The 22,986-nt window shown below is 37.4% G+C and overlaps 1 protein-coding gene across 8 annotated transcripts in view; it reads right to left on the minus strand.

Moving 5' to 3' along the window:
- The window catches only part of MCTP1 (multiple C2 and transmembrane domain containing 1), a 545,955-nt gene that overhangs the window by 65,268 nt on the left and 457,701 nt on the right, over positions 1–22,986 (minus strand). For all 8 annotated transcript variants that reach the window (XM_070465825.1, XM_070465823.1, XM_020873018.2 and 5 more), the window contains one exon: positions 11,713–11,766. In XM_070465825.1, the coding sequence (XP_070321926.1) occupies positions 11,713–11,766 (54 nt within the window). The remainder of the gene's footprint in view (positions 1–11,712; positions 11,767–22,986) is intronic.

The raw sequence follows: 22,986 nt of genomic DNA on the forward strand, positions 1-22,986 counted from the left end.
AGGGTCAGACATGACTGAGCAACTGATACACACACACCATGTCATCTTTACTCTAGAATTCAGGCTGAAAGAAGCGCTTCTGCATGGAAAGTTCCAGTTGTGTTTCAGAAGGAAAGAGAAAGGGCAGAGCCAAAGGACAGCTCTTGAGCCTTTTTGCTGGGAAGTGCATGGGTCAGCCAAAGAGAGGCCCATGGCCCAGCCTAAGATCAGTCGGCAGGAAAGGACAGAACAGAAAGCATTTTGCCATTGATGCTATAGAGGGTAAAGAGACAGCTGGCGTCACCACTACCATGTTAAGACCTCTAAAGCAGTTTCCTCTTGATAGGAATCTAAGAAAACTCACCCTGATAACATGATTATAGCCATAGCCATATACCTTTGTTTACTTTGAGTTTGGCTAAAGTTGGAAAATTGCAAAGAAAAAAGTACCATGTAACTTTTATATCTATTAATTTTATATTAATTATGGAGTGCGGTGTAACACAAAAGGGGAAGTATTTCTTGTGTGACAAGGTTCTGGCCCACAGAAGCACTGAACCAACAAAATTGAAGGAGTATAAAGCTGCCTGCTCTAAAAATCTATTTGACATTGTGGATCTTTCTCTTTATATAAAAATATCCTGATTTTTACAAACTGGAATTTTACCTGGCTTTGGATATTCCCCAAGAAAAAAAGACTTGCCTTCAAACATTTTTTGAGTTCATCATAAGACCAAGAAAAATAACCCACTCCCTGGCCACTGAAATATTTTGGTGAAGCAACATATTTCTTGAGGTTGTGTTCTCATCAAATGCCGTTGCCACAGCAGAATTTCAGACCTCTCTTTAATATTTCCCTTTCTGCATATATTAATAACTTAATGAAAATATATACCTCTATTTCCATAGCCAACTCCTGCTGGCACATTATCACAATCAAGGAAGAATCCCTACATTGTGAACTCCTTATAGAACCTGCAGAGTCAATGTCTTTAATATGGTGAAGGATTTCTTTGCCAAACAAACTTTCAGGCGGAATAAAGATCTTGGCACCCTGCGCTCAGATGGAGCATCTGTGACGCTTGGCAACACATCTGGTTCTGCTGCTTTGGTGAAGAAACACGCTCCTCATCTCAACATGCAGTGGTGTCAGCCCATGTCAACGACTCTGCCAGCGATCATGAAAAAACTGTGTCTATTTCTATGAATGTTATCAACCTCCTGAGAGCCAGGGCTGACACACTGCTATTTCAAGAAGTTTTGTTGAGAAATGAGAGTCGAAGAGTCAGTTCAATGCTGCAAAACAGAAGTTAACTAGCTTTCCAGAGGACCTGTCTTCAAATGTTTGGTTGACCTTCAAATGCAAGTTCCACTTTTTTTTTTTGAGGCCAAGGAAATCCAACTATTAGAATAATGCAACAGGAAAGAGTCCAGTCATAGTTCATTTTCAGTTCAGTTCAGTTGCTCAGTCATGTCCAGCTCTTTGCGACCCCATAGACTGCAGCACACCAGGCTTCCCTGTCCATCACCAGGTCCCAGAGTTTACTCAAACTCCACTGAGTCCAATGGACAAACTCCAAATGACCATTGAGTCAGTGATGCCATCTAACTATCTCATCCTCTGTCATACTTGATGGATATTCTTGCCAAGTTACCTAGGTCAATCTTTTCATTTAAATTTTTTTCAGCTCACCTGCCACTCTGGAAGGGCACGTGGAGGCAATATGTGTGTGTCTCCGTGCTAGGTCGTTCAGTTGAGTCTGACTCGGCAACCCCATGGACTGTAGCCTGCTAGGCTCCTTTATCCATGGGATTTCCTAGGCAAGGATACTTGAGTGGGTTCCCATTTCCTTCTCCAAAGGATCTTCCCAACCCAGGGATCGAACCCATGTCTCTTGCATCTCCTGCATTGGCAGTTAGATTCTTTAACACTGCAACTTGGGAGGCAGACAGTTACCTAAGGAGTTCAAGGCTGGAGAAGGGCTTCTGCAAGCTGGAATGAGTAACAAAGCTTTCTAATTTGTTTACAGGTAGAAACTGATAGGCAGCTGGAGTCCTCAGATAACCCTTTCAAAGCTAATCCTGCCTTAGATGACCTTAACATGCAACCATGAATATTTGATCCTTAAAAAAAAAAAAAGACAAAGCATTAATGATGCAGACTTTTCAAAGCATGAACTCAACAAGAATTTTGGAGAACTCTAGGAATCTCACTATGTATAACCCTCATCTAATAAAGCCACAGCAGCTCCCATTTTATTTGTTACTGTTTTCTTCTGCCAAATGAGTATTTTAAGCACTTATTGCCATGAAACTGAAAAGTCATAGTCAAACAGATGTCAAAAATAACAAGCCTATTGCTATGTCAAAAAAACCACTCCATAATTTTCAATATCAAAGCCAAACATCAGCATTCTCGTAGAATCTTACTTTTGAGCAGAATTAAACTTCATTTTTACTTGAAAAATTTGCATATATCTCAGGTGTTTGAGGAAAATAGGCATTAATATCAAGAGAAATGTGGTGCGAGCAACAGAGATAAGACTTTAGAAAGATACTTTATAGTCTCTGGAAAATAATTCAATTTCCGTTGCAAAAAAAATGGCACAAAAAGTTATTTATATATGTGTTTATGTGGTTTCTTCTGGGGAGAAAATCCACAGCTGTCTTCAGATTCTGAAAGGGTCTGTGACCTAAATAAGGCTAGTACTCTGTGTCCTGGTGCTATGTGGAATGAAACATTTTAAGAAATAGAATGAATGTTGTAAGGAAGTGAGTTTCCTCTGTTGAAAAATGAAGTTGACCATGCTTTGGTGCTCCACTCACCAATGAATAATAATAATAATACTTTCCTAAATAGGAAAGTAACCCACTGCACTAGAGATGGGTTCTAACTCACTCTCGATTTCGACAAGTTTTCTGAAATAAAAACTAAGGCAATTTGAATAAAAATATTTGTTTTGTTAGATTCTGCTTTTAGTTTCCACATTAAATGAAAAATCATATAGCCATATTTATATAGCACAGTAGGACTAAGATAATAGGGAAAAATTAGGAGTTCAGATTTAGGGCTTTGAAATGCAGTATTTTGTTTTTTGTTTTTTGAGAAGTATAGAAAATGAAGTTTGAAGTGTTAGTTCCTATTGCTGCTGTAACAAATTATCTTAAACCTAGCTTAAAACAATGTAAGCTTATTATCTTACAATTCTGCAGTTCAGAAGTTGACAATGGGTCTCACTGGGCTAAAATCAGGATGTGAGCAAGGCCACATTTCTTTCTGGAGTGTCTAGGAGCCTTTCCAGTTTCTAAAGGCTGCCCACATTCCTTGGGTTATGGCCCCTTCCTCCACCTTCGAAGCCAGCAAAGCGGCTTCCCTCCCTGCCCCGCCCCACCCCACCGCACCCCCACTCAGCGCTCCGCCTTGACTGTGTGTTTCCACAGTGGCTTGTCTTCTGGGGCTGCTTCTTCAGCAGCTTCTCCGTGGTCTTCAGAACTCCTTGTGCTTGTTGAGCCTGGGGTACAGGGCATGTATTTTCTTGGGCAGCAGATCCTGGGGCTTATGGAACTTCCTGAGGTTTTCTTCCTGAGTCTGGTCAATGACGGTGAGAATAAGGGCAGTGAACTCACTGGACAGCTCGGACCACGTGTCGCCTGTCACTTTGGCGATGTACCGCTGGGAGAGCTCCACCTTCAGGTGGCCCAGATGATTCAGCAGCTCTTCCTTCTTGCTGCGAAGGTTCTGAGCATTGGTTTTGGCCATAGCTGCACAAGCGGCTGCCAGCTGCTACCCACTCTGAGGGTCTCTTCCACTTTTCAGGACACTTGTTATTTTGGGCCCACTCAGATAATCCAGGATTAGCTCCCTGTTGCAAAGTGAGCTGATTAGCAACCTTCAGTCCATCTGCCACTTAATGCCCCTTTACAATGCAGTGTAACATAGTCTCAGGTTCTAGGGATTAGCAGGGACCTCTTGGGGGGCTATTATTTTGCCTACTACACAGCCCCTCAGCTGGTGTGATGGGAAAGAGCTGAAAGTGAAAGAGAATAGTGAGAAGAAAAAGAAACAGAGGTGTAAATAGCCCCTCGCTGGCTTGGATGGTATGTTCCCTGATTGTGCTACTAAAGACCATCCCCGAGATCATTTGCATCTATACTGATTTTTTTTCCCCTGGAAAACCTTAAGGAAGGGTAAAGATGCAATATTGGAAACCTGAGTGTTGAGCCCTGGCTCTACCAGTTCGCTTAAGTTTGTATTAGAAGTATAGTTTCCTCTTTTTAAAACTAGGAGAGGCAGGGAGAGGATGCACTGGGGCGTGCTGAGTGTCAGGGGCTCAAAGGAAGGGAGGTCTCATGAAATTGCCGGAGTCCCAGCGGCCCGCAAGGGAGTCCTGGGATGAGAAACGCCTGGGTGCCCCTGCTGCTGCTGCTGCTAAGTCGCGTCAGTCGTGTCCAACTCTGTGCGACACCATAGACGGCAGCCCAACAGGCTCCTCTGTCCCTGGGATTCTCCAGGCAAGAATACTGGAGTGGGCTGCCATTTCCTCCTTCAGGGTATCTTCCTGACCCAGGGATCGAATCTGAACATATTGTATTATGACTGTAAAATATATCTCAGTTTATACCTCTGGTCTAAGATGTTTCCTATCATCTTTGAAAGGCTATGTCCAGGCAGGCAGCATTTCCTAATTTGTTTACTGCAAGATAGTTAGATCAGGTTGTAGCAAAGCAAGGAATGCAGAAACTGCTCCAGTTTTGTTCTAGAGCATGGGTCGGACTAGATGGTTGTATTAGGCAGAATTCTAAGATGGCTGTCAAGATTCCTACCTCCTGATGTATATGTCCTGTATAATCCTTTTAATGCCTATGTAATCTATATAATGCTTTTGTGTATGAGGGGGATTTGGGAATAGGATGGGATAGTCATTGTCATGATTAGATTATGTTACAGTTGACTTTTAAAAGGGAGAGCATCTTTGGTGGGCCTGACCTTATCAGGTGACCCCGTAATAACAATGGGGCTCTTGAAGAAACATATTTGAAGTGTGAAAGAGATTTGACACAGGGAGATTCTCCACTGATGGATATAAAGATGGGTGAGGCCATGGCAAGTGGACACTAGGAGCAGAGAGCCAGCAAGAAAACAAGGGTTTCTACAAAGAACTGAATTCTACCAACAAATTAAATGAGCTTGAAAGTGGATTTTTCTGCAGAGCCTTTAAACAAGAATTCAGCTTGATTGAAACTTTGAATGTGACACTGAGCAGAGAACCCAGTTGAGTCATACCTGGGCTGCTGATCTACTGAACTGAGAGCTAATAAATGTTTATGGTTGTAGCCAGAAATAAACCCACACACCTGTGGTCAATTAACCTACAATAATAGAGGCAAGAATATACAATAGAGGAAAGATAATCTCTTCAATAAGTGGTGCTGGGAAAATTGGACAGCTACTGTAAAAGGATGAAATGAGAATAGTTTCTAACACCAGACACAAAACTAAACTCGAAACAGATCAAAGACCTAAATATAAGGCCAGACACTATAGAACTATTAGAAGAAAACACAGGCAGAAAACTCTTTGACATAAATTGCAACAATATAATTTTTGAGCCATCTCTTTAGAATAATGAAAATAAAAACAAAATAAATAAGTAAGACCTAATTAAACTTAAAAGCTTCTGCACAACAAAGGAACCATTAACAAAATGAAAAGACAACACACAAAATGGGAGAAAATATTCACAAATGAGGCAACTGTCAACGTATTAATCTCCAAAATATAGAAACAGCTCATGTAGCTCTATGTCAAAAAAACAAACAATTCAATAAAACAAATAGGCAGAATATCTAAACAGACATTCCTCCAACGAAGACATACAGATGGCCAAAAAGCACATGAAAAGATACTCAACATCACTAAGTACCAGAGAAATGCAAATCAAAACTACAATGAAGTATTACCTCACCCTAGTTAGAATGGTCATCATCAAAAAGTCTAAAAACAACAAATGCTGAAGAGGGTGTGGAGAAAAGGGAACCCTCCTACAATGTTGGTGGGAATGTAAACAGTATGGAGGTTTCTTAAAAAACTTAAAATAGAACTATTATATGATCCAGCAATCTCACTCCTGGGCATACATCCAGAGAAAACCATGATCTGAAAAGATGTTCATTGCAGCACTATTTACAACAGCCAAGAAATGGAAGCTTCCTAAATGTCCATTGACAGAGGAGTGGATAAGGGAGATGAGTACATGTATAAAATGTAATATTATTCATCCATTAAAAAAATGAAATAATGCCATTTGCAGCAACATAGATGGACCTAGAGATTATCGTACTAAGTGAAGTAAATCAAAGACAAGTAGCATATGAAAGCACTCATATGTGGAATCTAATTAAAAAAGATACAAATGAACATATTTATAAAACAGAAACAGACTTACAGATACCAAAGACAAATTTGCCAAAGGGGAAACAAGGAGGACAGGGATAAATCAGGAGCTTGGGATAAATACATGCACACACACTATCTATGCATAAAGTAGATAACTCACATGTTATCTACCTCATACATATGTGATGTGATGAGTTGGACCATAAAGAAAGCTGAGCACTGAATAATTGATGCTTTTGAACTGTGGTGTTGGAGAAGACTCTTGAGTCTCTTGGACTGCAAGGAGATCCAACCAGCCCATCCTAAAGGAAATCAGTCGTGAATAGTCATTGGAAGGACTGATGCTGAAGCTGAAACTCAAATACTTTGGCCACCTGATGCGAACTGACTCAATGGAAAAGACCCTGATGCTGGGAAAGACTGAAGGTAGGAGGAGAAGGGGACGACAGATGGTTGGATGGCATCACCGACTCGATGGACACGGGTTTGAACAAGTTCCGGGAGTTGGTGCTGGAAAGATAGGCCTGGCGTGCTGCAGTCCTTGGGGTCGCAAAGAATTAGACACAACTGAGCAACTGAACTGAGCTAACTCACAAGGACCTACTGTATAGCACAGGGAACTCTATTCAAGATTCTGTGATAACCTATATGAGAAAAGAACATAAAAAGGAATGAATATATGTTTATCTATAACTGAACCATTCTGCTCTACACCTGAAACTAACACATTATAAATTAACTATACTCCAATAAAATATTAAAAAACCCAGAAATCTTATTTTAATATTTTACAATGGACTATTGCTAGCCTTAGTAAGTAAATATTTAAAAATTTTTAAAAAGCCTCTAAGTTTGTGATAATTTGTTATGAAGCAATAATACTAACAATACTAATAATACCACTAATAACATACTACTAATAAATTTAAAAAATACTAAATAAAATTAACAATACATACACATAAAATAATAATACCAATAAGCTAATGCAATTGTATTTCAGTTAAACATAAAATAGGATTTTTTTTTGGTCTCCTCTTTTCCTGCCTTTTCCCAAAGCTTTGATCTGTTTTCCACCATGAAGTTATTTCACTGACTATAACTAGAAAATGCCATTTTGTCAGATTACAATCTTGTCTCATACCACTTAACAGAGTGATCTCTTCCCTTCCCCCTCACGGGTGATTTGAGATGCAGAGATGTACTCATCTTGGGTATGTTATAAACATGTAGGGCTGGAGAATTAAGCCAGAAAACACAGATTTTGAGAATTAAAGCGAACAATCTGTGTTTTGAAGTTACTCAGATAGGTTTCCTTGATTCCAACTAGTTATCTTGAAACACAATAACCTTGACATCATAGCTGAAGAAAAAAAGAAAAGCAAGGTAAGCATACACGTCTGAACATTTAAATATCTTTTATCAATAAACATTTCTAGAATGCCACGCATTTGGATCTGTGCTTTTCCTGAGGAAAACCTGCAGTCTATCTTCTGCTTCCTGATACTGCAGGTGGATCCCATTACAAGGGTAGGACACACCATGGAAAGCATGCCTAAACTTTTAAAGCTACAAAACAGAAAGCTGGTCTTCATTAATTAGATGTCAGGATTATGCAGACTGACCACTGTATTATTACGCATAACATGGTGAAAAGCCCGATTATATAGTTTGTTGATAGTTCCACGTAGGTAATTTATCTAAGCCTTATTTGCTAAGATATTCTATTAACCACAAAGGCAGGATTTGGTATCAGGTAAGAAAATCACACTGTGACTTTGTGGTTGATGGCTGAAAGAATGCCTTACCACAAAGGGAACTAAGAATGCAATATAGTGTCTTTCTAACTTTTAAAAATTTCAGGCCCCAGTACCGCTTAACCTGGTGCTACCTCACAGGCAGATATAAGTGGAAATATTAACAAATCAGTGATTCATAACTGAGACTCACCATTTCAAACCCATATTCTCTGCCTTTATGAAAACCACGGAATTGGATTAAGAGAGAGGCCACATAATTTTAGATTTAAGCAAATGTGGACAATGAATTCTAGAATGAAGGATAAATGTGAGCACCACAAACCCTCATCTGAATACTGATTAGCTGCTTTAATAAAAAGGAAGAGCTCACACACACAAAAAGATACTCAAAGTCCATAATGTGGAAAAAAAATCTCAAGATCTGGGAATCTAGGTAAATCATGACTTTTTGCCTTTACCAATTTTACCCAAAGTCTTCCCAGGTGCTAAAGGCAGCACTAAAGAAAAGCTATTACAAAACTATTATGTTAGGCCATTATCATCTTTGCCTCAATCTCTTATACCTGTGTCTATGCCAGCTATATAATTATGATGAAGGAAAACACTCCGAGCTCAAAAGAAGTGAACAACTTCAGTTTCTGCTCACACGGACCTTGTCAAGTAGCCAGTGACTTGTCCTTTCATTGTGAGTGACTAATATCAATGCTGGCTCTAAAGAAAGACACTTTTCATAATCGTCCAACAATCTGCTAAGTGAAAACATATGGATGGGCTTAGGCGAAGCCTGCCAGGGGTCTTTGTTGAATGGAAAACAGGTGCTTCCATTCTGTGCCACGTAATACCCCATTTACCCCCAAGTCCAAAGGTTACAGGACTAATAGCTGCCTGGTGGTAATCAACGAAAGCCAAGACACTAGCCCTGGTGAAACATCTGGGACATATTTTACATACTTGCAACATATGCTTCAGGTTCAATTAAAGTGAGGCTTTGGCACATTTATTAATCTTTTTTACTTTTATCCTATAAGAGGACCCACTGACCTGACCCCACTATTATACCATATGAAAAAACAGAGAAATAATGAGAGTGAGAGGTCAGTACCTGCTCGTATGGCAAAAAAACACATTTGTTTTCTCATGAAACTCCATTACACATGACTCTATACACAAACTTTAAATAGAGGAACCAATGAATTTTTCAAAGTAGGAAATTACTCTTCTCCCGCTCAGACACTCTGATAGCCAAGACTTACAACATTTACCACTGCGAGAGTCAGCCGAGATACAGAAGCTGGTAAATAGAAACTTGAAGTATCCTTTCATATTTTCATTTATCAGTAAAAAACTTTATATTTCCAGAATATAAGATTTCCACTCTAAGATTCTTCCCTCTATTATTGAAGTCCCTAAAAGTTTATTGTAAATTATTACATTTGAGATTTTCTTTTTGTTCAGATATGGTTTTTATATTATCAATTTTGTTATGAGTGAATAAAAGCAAAACCCTCTTATATATCACTCAGATAAAGGGGTGCATTTATGAAAATCAGCTCACAATCCTTTCATAGACGGAAAACACCACTGCTTTTTGGCATCCTATGCAGAATAGAGGTGAATTCATAGAGTTATTTAAGCACTCACTTTAGTAAACTTTAGTAAACTTGAGTCAACTTTAGTAAACCAGATCTGAAAATGTGTTAGAACTAAGGTGTCAATTTCAGACAATCAAACACCGCATAACAATAGATGCCACTCCAGAGATTTGAGTTGTCTTCCACCATCGCACCTTCTACTTGACATGTATGTTTTGGTAAGCTGGTTAACCAGGTACGCTACTGGTTTTCCACAAACATCTTCTCTATTAAAAAAATGACCACAAAGGGAGATTAGTGTATAGGATATCCACAAAACAGCTAAAAAATATAGGTCGACTTCAAGCAGGGCCATTGAAGTGCCAGACTTCACTAAGGGTTTCCATTTATGAACATTTCTTGGGAGACACTTGCTGCTAGGATGGATCTTTATGGTGGCTTTAATAATAAAGCAGCAACAAGCAAGGGAAAAATGCCCATAAATGGATGGCAGCTCAGTGTTTATCAGCAGAGGAATGATGATTCAGAGCTGGCGTGCTGAGTTAAAATACAAGCTCTCTACAGCTCCACAACTGACCTTAACAATAAATCATATCATTTATTGCCAGGAGTGTATGCTCATGTTATTCAACATTAGAAAGAAGCACATATGTGTTTTTGCAGAAAGGAGATTTTTGTTAATGCTTGATGATGTTGCTAATGACTAAATGATATCCAGAAGAAACATTTCACATAAAAGCGCTATCAATTTTAAAATGTTTGAAATAGCAGTAGAAGGGAAAAAGAATGCATTTGGAGAAAGAAGGTATATGTGTGTGCTTGTGTATGTGTGTCTGTTCCTATTTTCCTTCTAGCATTGAATATTAGTCAGGACAAAAATCATTCAGGAAGTTAACTAATCACTGTGAACTTTTGTTGCTGTTGTTGACATTTCCAATGCTTGCTTCCAGCACACAAATTCTTACACTGGGATATAAGTGTACATCTCTACTGGAATCCAAGTTCAAACGCATAAATTAAGACACACTGTTTTTCTTCTTCCTTCGAAAAATTTCAGTGCTTCACTAGAACAGAAGTCAGATAGATTCAGTGTAGGTCAAAAATCAGGCTTTACATGCTGAACAATGTGGTCAAAACGAGTGCTCATTCTCACCCCTCCTCCCAATCTCACCCTAAGACTTTTTGGGTCTTAGATGCAGAAACGCCCAAAGGTGATGCTATAAACCATCAGCAATAGTCTCCTTGACATAGAAAGCTGTCCTCCTGACTCCACATACTGCTGCAGCGGGGCAAGATCATTCTGGTTTCTCCCTCTACTTGTCCCCTCTCCCCAGGGGACAACCAATTCAAGCTGTCCCAGAAACCAGCTGTTATTTACTGTGGTCACCATCCGCAAGCCAGCCAACAGTCGACACGCGAGCCTCTCTGCACAGACTTTCCAGACCAAGGAACCATAGGGCTGTTTCCAAGTCTGGACCAGGGCAGTGAGCACTGGGATTATTTAAATGCCCTCCAGAGCCCTATGTACACATGTGTTCTTTTGCTGAGCAATTCTTGGAAAATTACAGATGACGATATCCAAGTTTAACGCACACAGCCTGCTATTTTTTCACTTCTCTCTTCCCCCAAAGTGTAGCCTGATTTGTAATACTCGAGATAGGACAAATTTTTGCCCTTCAAAAACAGTTGTCACTGCCGTTATCTTCGTGAGAGCTATCAAGTTCCAGACAAGCTGAATTATTATTATTATTTTTTTTTGTTCCTGGCAGAAAAATATTTGACCCAGCTCTGGACAAAAGCGAAGACGATTTATAGCCCTCTCTGCCTCTTTGCAACATGCAGTGGCATTGTTAGGATGATAAACAGCACTGTCCAATTTTCTGGACTCAAAACACTTCAACTCCTTTTTTAACTGTCTGTGAAAACAGTGTCATGTCTACATTTCCCCATCCCCAGGTACCCAAGTGCCGGGAAAGATAATTACCTTGTCATCTTTGTCATCTTCTTCTTCCTCGTCCTCTAGCATGTCCTCCACTACCTGCAGACAGAAACAGAAGTCGTTCTCATGCTTTTTAAGAGAGGCAATTTTGTTCTGTCATTTTGAACCTTTTGGAAATGAAAACTTTATTAACATTTGAAACAGAGGCGCTGAGAGGGAATATTTGATCTAGAGGCAGGGATTAGGAAAATGCTATGCATTTAATTGATGAACGCCAGGGACCTGAGTCCCCAGTCAGGGGAACCCTATTTGTGTGAAATGTTCTGTGACGACTTAAAGAATTGGAACTATGCATAAGGTAAACCAACACTAATTTGAAGGATGCTTTAAATCAGGAGATTTCTTTTCTTTTTTTTTTTCCACCTACTTCACTGTCTATATTAATTAAGCCCTTTAAATTTGGAGCTAGATAACTAAGCAGACTACAGCTCTGCTATTTCTAATTTACTTGTCACCAAACCCTAAGATAAAAAATTGTCAGTTCATTGATTCATGCTAGTGATCTATGGCATAAAACTAACAATATCTTTCATGGCTCCAATTTGAATTCTGAATAAATGTCAACTCTTGACTATGTCTGAATTACCTGTTACTTTTGTGGATTACCTGCAACTCTAATGTTCATTCTCTGTGATTTTACACATGGATTATGTTATGAGAATGGACATTACTATTGAAAGAAAATAAGAAATGCATTCAATAATCAAGTGTGTATAACACATATATATAGCCCATAAGGACAGATATGCATACATATCTTTTTTAATGGCTCCTGGTTTATCTACTTCAGCAGAATTAAATAGTCATTTTGGATTTGCCAAATAATTTCCCCTTGCCTGGATCAATATATAACTGTAGGCATTACAAATGAGTCTTCACCCCATTCCAGGTGTTTTATTATGTTTTTATATACACACACTTCATGGAAACAAAAAATTTTACAACTTTGAGAGGAGTTATTGTTCAGCTATGTGCCAACTTATGATTGCATTTATGCCATTTAATATAACTTTTAATTCTTGTGGTGCTTTTATATTTTTATCCAGTATCTTCCTCTCTGAATAAATTCAACAAAATCATGATCATCAAATGTTTTTAAACCTTTCTCCAAAACTCATAACTTCAGAAGACAGAGGTAGCTAACTCTTCTTTCATGTGGCTTTATAACAGACACAAGAATATGCTATGAATGAAAATTTCAATAACAAAGACTTATTAAACAGAGTTACATAGACTGAAGTAACATATCAGGACCCTTAGTTATTCTGATAATTTTTCTCAAATATTTTAAAAGCAGGCACTGATCTAAAAGAAGAGCCCAAACACAAACTTCTAGTTCTCATGAACTAAGATATAACAAAAAGCATTTGACAAACTGGGAAATTGTTCCTAATTTACTGTCATACTTTAAATTTTCTATTAAATGGCCTTTCCTTTGGACATTCAGTATTTCAAAAGAACCAGAGTAACACAATGTGCTGTTTCCAGTATCGGGTGAGAGTTTACACTTATTTTGGGAACATCTAAAGCAATTCAACCTCAGCAAGAATGAAGGACTCTTGACATTCTAACTATACTCAGTCACTCCATAAGCATTTATTACAAATGCCCTTGTCCAAGGCATATGGTACTAGTGATTGTGGAAATACAAAGATGGATAACACAGATACTTCATTTCAGCCCTCAAGAGGCTTATAATCCAACAGAATTTAAATGGGGGATATCAGATAACCTTTCATGTTTCCTTTTAATTTCCTGAAAATTTGAAGCATGAATATCGTACACACATAGGTAACAACAGTGACAATGTATAACTGAGGTGCTGTATGCCAGGCTCTTCCAAACTGGACCCTTTGTGAGGGAGGCTGATACGGGAAAAGAAGTCATGGTATTATCAGTACGTTATGTTGCATCAAAAGAATCCACCAAACACTAAGTAGCTACACTAGAATTCAAACTCAGGTTGTGGGATAGCACAGCCAGCTCTTAAACTCTGCCCAGTTCAAAAACCAAAAAAAAAAAAAGGATGGGGGAGGAAAAGGAAAAACAAGAGAAGGACTGATCTAACCCTTCCATGATCTTTTTAATGATTATAAATTTGTAACTCTAATATAATGATGTTTCAAATTTTAGGTTTATATTAAGTAATTTTAAAAGGTTGGTCATTACCTATTTTTAAAAAAACTATATATATTGAGGTATACAATATGATTATTTGATATAGATCAGATTAAGTAATTTTTCCCTAAAATTACCCATATAGTCATATATGAAATATGAAATTAATATACTTTTATTCTTGTACATTAAAAATCAAACAATATTTTAGATGGTTATTTTTAAGACTATTATATGTCCTTCCTCTTCAGTAATTATCATATCATACTACAGATGTCAGGAAGGCAAAAAGGTGTCGGATTGTGCCTAGCAGTTAGTAATAAGTGTTCAAGAAATATTTGTTGATAGACTGAACAGAGAAATACATAATCTATGCGTCATATCTTTGAACAGCTGGTTGAAGGTCTATCATTAATTTCACAGAATTCAACTAGCTCCCCTGCAAAGACGTCTAATCAAAGATGGAGATTAATAAAAGCAAATATTCAAAGTGTTTTCAAAGATTTGCCAGGCAAAAGAAAGCATGGATATTTAACTATTATTTCAAGATTTGGAGTTCTCCAATATCTTCAAGTTAATTTTCCAAAATTAAAAATATTATTGAACCAGGAAACAAGCCAAGAATTTAATTTACACATTTCACAAGTCAGCTGCAGATCTTACGTTCAAGAATACCTCAAAAGAGGTCTACAGAATCAGACTCTTCATTTGCAAAACCCAAACAGTTCTCACCCGGCACAAGTGGGTAATTGGCTACGCACAATTGCTCCATAAATGTGCGGCCAGAACCACACGACACAATCATTTGCTTTTACATTTGGCAGCAAAGTGCTGTGTTCAAGAGAGGCTGTTGTGTTGTGCTGCAGCCCCCAAGTGAGGGCTTTTCCCCTCCTCCAGTTATTTTTTAATGTTACAACATAAACATCTACAAGTGAGGATGTATAATACAGATGGTTCCTAGGGATGCCTTTAAGCAGCTTCAGAATGTATACCACTATTACATTTTGCTCAGATGATGCTTGCTTAAGGTACCTTGGAAAATGGAGACGATCATAGCACCTACCCCACCATGTTGATTAGGTATCCAATGAGATAATGCATTCATATTTAAAGTGCTCAGCACAATAACTGTACCAAAGTACTTAAAAAATGTGTATGACTAATAACAATAGAAAAGACATCCATTTAATAATATTTAAACATTAATTTTTGGAAATTAAATGATGCATTTATTTTCCTGGACAAAATAGTCAGGGTTCTGAATGACACACGCAATTCTGATTCGTATTTCCCTGACACTCAGACAGTAAAGCGTCTGTCTACAATGTGGGAGAACTGGGTTCAATCCCTGAGTTGGGACGATTCCCTGGAGAAGGTAATGGCAACCCACTCTAGTACTCTTGCCTAGAAAATCCCATGGACAGAGGAACCTGGTGTCCACGGGATCACAAAGAGCTGGACACGACTGAGCGACTTCACTTTCACTTTTTAAGAAATACATAAAGGGGCACAGGTAGAGCTGTGGATAAAGATTCCCAATTAAACAACAATGGTTTCACAACTAACTTTCAGGTTTTAAAAGTCCAACGAAACAGATGACTTTGACAGCAAGTATCTCAGGAGCTAGGCTGTGCTCTGAGACAAGAGCCTTGACCAAATGCAATGAATACAGAAATTGCAAACCGAGCTCTTAAAAATAAATGGTATATATCACTAAAGTGCATTTAATGATTGCACAAAATTGAAAACTTTCCCAGAGAACTCAAGTAACACCTAGTATTTAGAACGAGAGGGCTGGAGTTTAACACTTAACTAAGGAAAACAAATAAAATAAAGAAGTTCCGGTCTCAAATTCCAGTTCTTTCCTCTGCAAACAAAACCAAATAAGGACTACATAGTTTTGTTTTCATGTATACAAATTCCAGTTGCCCAAAGAGTTGTCAGAAATAATTTAATAGCAACATATCTGTGGGATTTTGAGAAAAAAAATGAAGAGTGACAAAAAATGCATGCGTTAGAAAAGATACATTTTTGCAAAGTTGGGTTTTTCCTCTTTTCTTGAGGCAGGCTATCTCAGATTTGCTCTAGACTTCTTTTTCCAAATTATGCTTTCTGATACCTTGCTTGAAAGCAAGTAGTATTAATCAAACAAAGGAAGGGCACTAGGGAAATCAGAAAGATGTAATGCAAGCAGTTAAAAGTGACATGACCTTCTGTAATGTCGCTCGTCACAGACTTATACGCCAGACAGTGGAGGAAGGTCCTGAAAGAAACTGATTCTTGGTACTATTCCTTGAATGTAATACTAATAAAGATGACATTTTAAAAAACACATGTAGGCAGGCGCAAATGCAACATTCTAGCTACCTTACAGCCCAAGGATAAGCAGATTACACTATTTTTAAAAGCATAATATTTCTTCTTTCATAGTCCATATTTGCTGAACATTTGTCATTAACATATAACACATAATGTGTGGCTGTTTATGCTAAAAAATCCATTTTCAAAATGGAGCAACACTGCATCTGTGGAACCTATATATTTTATACAGTTGTATAGATGCTCTATTAATATTACGACTTTTAATGATAATTTGACACAACTAAATGCTTTATGATTTGCAAGGAAATAAAATGTTATTTGGCTGAAGATGTTAAAAATGTTGCTGGTAATCTGAATAAAGGTATGATAACATGTTTAGAATTATTCCACTAGACAAAGATATATAAGGGAGGGGGGACTAGTAAGAAAAAAGAAAAATAACAAAACAGTGGAAGGATGAGGGAAAGTAGATTCAGGTAAACTTCATTATTAAAATCATCACAAGACAGTGGCTCCTAAGTCCTGCTTTTCAATACTAATTCAGGGTACATGGTATAAAGCTAAAATGATTTTAAAAAGGGGGGATAAAATTTCCACCAATAATTCTTAAAACACTTTGTACTCTAATTTTCTCTAGGCTAAAGTTTGCCACTGATTTATATCTCTTTAAACAACAACAACAACAAATCTTGGTTATATTACCTTTGTAAGATAAGTATTGAGTACCACAAAACCAAAAGCCCTGGAAAGCCAAAGCTGACACAAACCAGTTTCTTTTGTATGTTTACTTTTTCCCTCAGAAATAATCTTTGAATTAAATGGATGTTTTGCTATGTTCAGAATGAAGAGTTGCACAATTCAAATTGCCTTACTCTAAATGGTCTATAAAAAAACAACACATTTAAATTAAAGAAATCACTGCTGTCCAGATGTGCAACTGTGATGTTAAAAAATTAAAGAAATTGTCACAAAAGAAAGACATTTCCTATTTAATTTCATAGTCATAGAACATTCAAATGTGTACAGATGCTTATATTTGGGTACATTACAAACTAAATGCTTATTTCCACCCTAGAGATACGGAGGAATTTGGGTAAAGCAGTTTGCTTCAACATGGTCTAGAGTTCATTTACATCATTTCACAGGTACATAAACCAAGCAGAACATGCATTTGTGTGCCAATGGATGTATTACATGTGCAAATATCACATGAAATTATTGAAAGTCTATGAATTGAGAAGATGCATATAACCACTCAGATTATTTCAGATCACTTAAAAGCACCGGAGTTTGGGCTGAAGACATTCTTGGTCAATAAGATCATTACAGGTGCGCTTGCAGTCATTTTCACCACAAGACACCTGTACCTCTCAAGATTTCTGAGAAAGAACTGCTGCAAAATGAATGGCGCAATTAAACTGTATGTATAATTTACTCCACATTTGAAGGAATAATACAACCCATAAACAGGTCTGGAATATACTGTTTCATCTAGCCTATCTCAAAAGCAACTGCATGTGTGATGGCTGCCTAGTTTGATTCACGCTATTAAGGATTTGACCTTGGAGTATTTCAGCTACAGTAGTCATCAAGATAACTGAACCACTAGATGTAATAATAATTAGTGTGATAGGCTTGCCAGTGAAGCTGAATATATTGCAATACAAAAGAAGGCAGACTAAAAAGAAAAGCATTATTACTTACTGCTAAAAGACTTCCTGATTTTTACAGAGACACTCAAATACAATTATTTCTTCTCACAGAATGCATTTCCTTGGCTCATTCTGGGAAGTGCCATTCTGTAATTTAGTCTGATTCTTAATAGGAAATGTGGCTTTAATGTGGCTATCAGATGACTTTTGATGCATGCCACTGATTACATACAGCCTGTATTCTGCATCATCAACAACAGCATTCTTATTTGCAGTATAATATGCTTTGCTGTAAGGTGCAAGCACAGTAAATTTACTTTACTGGCCAAGAGTATGTAACCTTTTAGTTTTTAAGTGTCAGCTTAATATGCAGAAAAACCCTTCCATTCAGAAATGCTAAATACAGTATAAATTCTATAATCAGAGTGTAAGCATCTTAAATGAATTTCTTTTCATATTTCCTTCTCGGTATTCTTAAATGTTCATTCTTATGCTTACACAAAGCACTGTGAACAGATTTCTAGTGTTTATTTGAACTATGTCTCCATCTAAAGGCTTCACAATGTAATGTATTTTTGCTTGCAGGGAAAATTCTAATCTTAGCATCTTTAGGATATTGCATATTAATTTGATTGAGTAGGGAAAAATAGGTCAACTATTAACCTGCAATGTGCTTTTTAAAAACGAATGCTTTCCTGAAGCAAAATTTTTCAGGTTAAAAATTATACAAAAAAACTACAAAATTGAATTGTTTAACCTGTTTTTTCCAAATGAAATGAAAAGCTAGCTAGTCTTATTACTAATCTATTTTATGAAAATTTAATATTTTCAAAGCAAAACATTTTTGTTTATTAATAATAGATGGATTGCAAATCAAAAAGAAAATTATGTGCTTTAGCCTCTCTCTATAAAACCAAATTTCCATTCCAGAAACACAGATTTGTAACCAAAAAAGGCACAATTTTACATTTCTCAGATTTTAGAAACAACCTTAGGAATTTTTAAATATGCCTAATAAAGAGACCACATAATCTATTTAAAACATTTTCTGCAAAGCAGAAATATGGAGCTGCTATGACGTCCAATCTTCTCAGATATGTGCGGGAGCATTAGAGATGCACTAGGCAATAAGTTCTGTACAGTGTATAGTTTACAGTTTATAGTTCATAGTTTATAGTGTATAGTTTAGCAGATATAAGGGGAATGCTACACTTTGGGAAGATTAGGTTCCTTTAAAGAATAGAATTTGAAAACAGAACAAAAAATTTTTCTTGGAGATTAATACGAGCAAACCTTTGAACCATACTGCTCTGTTAGGTTTGATTAACTTAAAAAAAATTCACTGCTACTGCCTATTTTAAGCAATATAATTGGGAGTAGTAGAGGAGGTGAGGAGAATAGGTGGACATTTGAAGAGAAAAATATTCTGATGCTAATTTGATTTTTCTCGTTCTGGTTTTTTTTTTCCCCCTTTGTGCCTAGAATATTTTGAGGCTTGAGGACATTATGTCAGAAAGTCTAACTTTAAAAATGGAGCATATTTTGAATGTCAAAAAAATCAGCCAGAAAACTTCAGTGTTCTCCTTGTATCTCTTTTCTATAAATAATAATGATAAAATATTTTTTATCTTTTTGTAAAGAATAATCACTTCACAAAAGACAGCCCATGTGGGTTTAGACCTGCATTGGAACTGGAAAGAATGTCTGTGGTGAATGGTGAATTGTAGCACAAAAGCCTGAATGAAAAGAATGTTCGTGAAACCTCACACAAAACCTCCGTAACCGTTTTATCATGAGCTTCCCACAATATAACACAAGAGCTCCATATTCTAGAAAAACCTTGCCTGGTCCACTTATCATTTCAGCTTTATGTAGTGTACTGTGTGATTGCTAAATTAGTGCATAATGTTTTTATAATATTTATAGTACCAACATTTAGTTAAATAACCTTTATGTAAGATTTATGTTGATTTTTTTTTTATTTCTCATTTAATGGCAAATTATGAAGAGCATGTTTCATAAAGATAATTCTCCATTTAAATTCATCAGTCCATTAAATATTAAAATTATGTTTCTGATGCAATCGAGAACAAATTTGTCCAGCTTCAGTGATTATTTGCACTCATAAAAATTAGGCTTGATTAATAAAATTTAAATGCTTGATTAAGTTGACATTTTCATGTTCTACTCTGATTTATTAAAATTAGTCCCTGTACCCAGGCCTGGTATGCTAGTAGGTTTACCTTTTTTCCTTCTCTTAGTTGACATCCAGAGTGAGGCTGCTAGGAAAGAATATTTTGCTTTCGGAGTCAATGATGTTTTCAGGGAAATGCCCTGTTCTTTGCTCACAGTGCAGCTGGCCTTTGTCTTTATGCACTGTGTGTGGTGGGGATTTGGATTACAATAATCAAGGAAAGTGTTCCTTTCAAAAATCTATGGAATTGATCTGTAAGATGGCATGCATTTTTGGTATTTTTGTAAAATTCAGTTTTTAAGAAATTTTTGTCTATAGAAGATCATTTATATTTCCTCATTAGCTTTTTTTGTTGATAAAAATATAGTTTTTATTTTTGTGGGACTTGCATATACGTAGCAGGGGGATTACAAACAAATCTTTCTGGGGCAATGTCACTATCTTTGTCCACAAGCTCAAAATCAGGAAGGACTAATGACCACGGAAAACTGTTCTCGTTAATAGGTCTTACTAGAGAACTCTTCAAGAAATGTGATTACCTCCACTATGTTTATATTCAGTCGCTCAGTCGTGTCCAGCTCTTTGCAACCCCATGAACTATAGCCCACCAGGCTCCTCTGTGCATGGGATTTTCCAGGCAAGAAAACTGGAGTGGGTTGCCCTCACCTTCTCCAGGGGATCTTCCCAATGTAGAGACTGAATCTGCATCTCCTACATTGGCGGGTGGGTTCTTTAACACTGAGTCACCCAGGAAGCCCTCCTTTAGGTTACTCACTTTTATACCCTCACTGGCTTGTGCTATTTTAAATACGGTCAGGTGTCTAATTATCATTTATTGAGCACTCACTATTTTTTAACACAGTGGACTATCTCTTTAATTCTAACAAGGTCTCAACAAAGGTAAGTGTTATTCCCATTTCACTGGTGAGGAAACTGAGATGCAGAGAAAGGAATAAGTTCATGCAGCTGACAGATGGAAGGGCTGAAACGTAACACCCTGTCTTCATAATTTCAGAGTTTGGACCTTTAACCTCTACTAGCGATACAGGGGTAGTGGCAACGTTCTATTTTAAGATGTTTCTGCTGTTGCCCATGGGAGTGTAACATATCTGGGAACTATGTTTAGGTGAACTGTCTTTCATTTAAAAATGCTGCCAGAATATCTTTATTTTTTAAAAAATAAGTGGTATGGTATTTTCTTTTTCTTGTAAGATGAAATAAATTCAATAAAAAAAATGACAGAAAATGCCCTTGAAGGTGTATTTTAGTTTGGTTACCTACAGGTGCTATTCCAGTTCCGTGAACATAAAGGTTTTAAAATTGCATGCTCTTAATAAGCTTATCTCATGCAACACTAAAAAATAATGAATACAAAACTCTCAGGGTTATTGGGCTCCTAATAATAGTTCTGACTTCTAAACATTTTCCACAAGCAGATAAAGACATGTCATTGGTTTCTACTTTTAGTTTGTTAATTTAACAAACTTGTCATTTCTTGTCACCTTTCTGAACTAGGGACAATTATTCTCTGCAAATATCACATGAAACCTTCTGCCAACACCACCCCACCCCACAGGGCATGATACGAACAGTCATGGGGTTATGAGTCAGCCAGCAGGTGCTTCTGTGAATCCTATATCCTATATCCATCCCCAAAATGTGTCAAGAAGTTTTGGCTAACTACAAAGATGAGTGTATAGAATCATTTAGAAAGAACCCACAGGATATCACTAGAAATAGGTGGGAAAAGCACATCCATCTTGAGAAATGACACCCAAACTGTGGATATTCTTTCTTGTCCTCTCCTAAGTCCCACTCTTCAATTATAGAAATTACAAAATTGCAGGGGCAAATCTTTTGGAAAGGGAACAAAAATAATAAAACCACTTGGTTGAAAAAGGGGTAGATGCTTGGGCTGGACACTTTGGAATACCATTTAGATGGTAATTCTTTGGATCCATAGGGGACTTTGGGGAGACTTTAGGAAATTGAATTTCGAATGAGTTCCTGGGAATCCAGGGGTCAACTGGGCTTCAAATAACAGAAATCCAGCTAGTTATGAGGGTGAGATCTTCAGGTTTCCTTCGGGGTCTCCAAGACAATTCATTTGGTGGAAAAAGAGCTGGATTTCAGGGCAGAAATCCTTGATAGGAATGAAGAGTAGTATCTTTTTATCTTGTTACATTCTTATATGCATCTTTGGGGAGTCTGAGCAAGGTGGGAGCGATTCAGGAAGATGGGGGGGGGTCCTACAGTATGAGAGTGCCTGCAAGCGTCCTCCAAGGCAGCCACCACTAACTCTAAATTCAGAGTATCTCTCTTGAGTCCTAACGGAACTAAAATAAAAGAAGTCTGCCTTCTAGAGAGAAGACTCTTTAGTAAGTTGATTCTTAAGAACAGAACTGTTTTCCTTCGCATCTCTCACTATGTGAACTGATACGGCACAGACAGGCAACCCTCACCTTCTACCATTCTACAGTTTTACCTTTCCAATTTGAAGGTCTGCTACAGTTTGAGATGATAGTAAAAAAGACGGATGATAAACTGAAGAATTAAAAGCAAACTGGAGCTACTGAGTAAAAGGGACAGGCTACAGGTGGAATAAGAGCTGTGGCCACAAATGGGTAGACTCCTTTTCTTTATCTGCGCAGGACACGCACACACACCTGGGATAATCTAAACGTCTCTTGGCTGCGCGTGTCTGCATTTCATACACAGACCTCCATCACTGCTCCTATCATAGCCATGTACCCCATTTAGTTGTTTGTTTGTTTCCCTCACAAGACCACAAACTGGTCAAGGACCAGGTCTTTTTTTCCTTCTCTCTCTCTCCCTTCCTTTTATTTTTACTGAAGTATTATTGATTTACTGGGGCTGGGTCTTAATCACCTTTGAACAACCTGCTTGCACAGTGTCTGCAAAAGTTCAGTGCATTTTTGTTGAATGAAAACTATGAAACTTAGATAATTTTTG

The sequence above is a fragment of the Odocoileus virginianus genome, chromosome 3, assembly GCF_023699985.2.
Source record: "Odocoileus virginianus isolate 20LAN1187 ecotype Illinois chromosome 3, Ovbor_1.2, whole genome shotgun sequence".
NCBI lineage: Eukaryota > Metazoa > Chordata > Mammalia > Artiodactyla > Cervidae > Odocoileus > Odocoileus virginianus.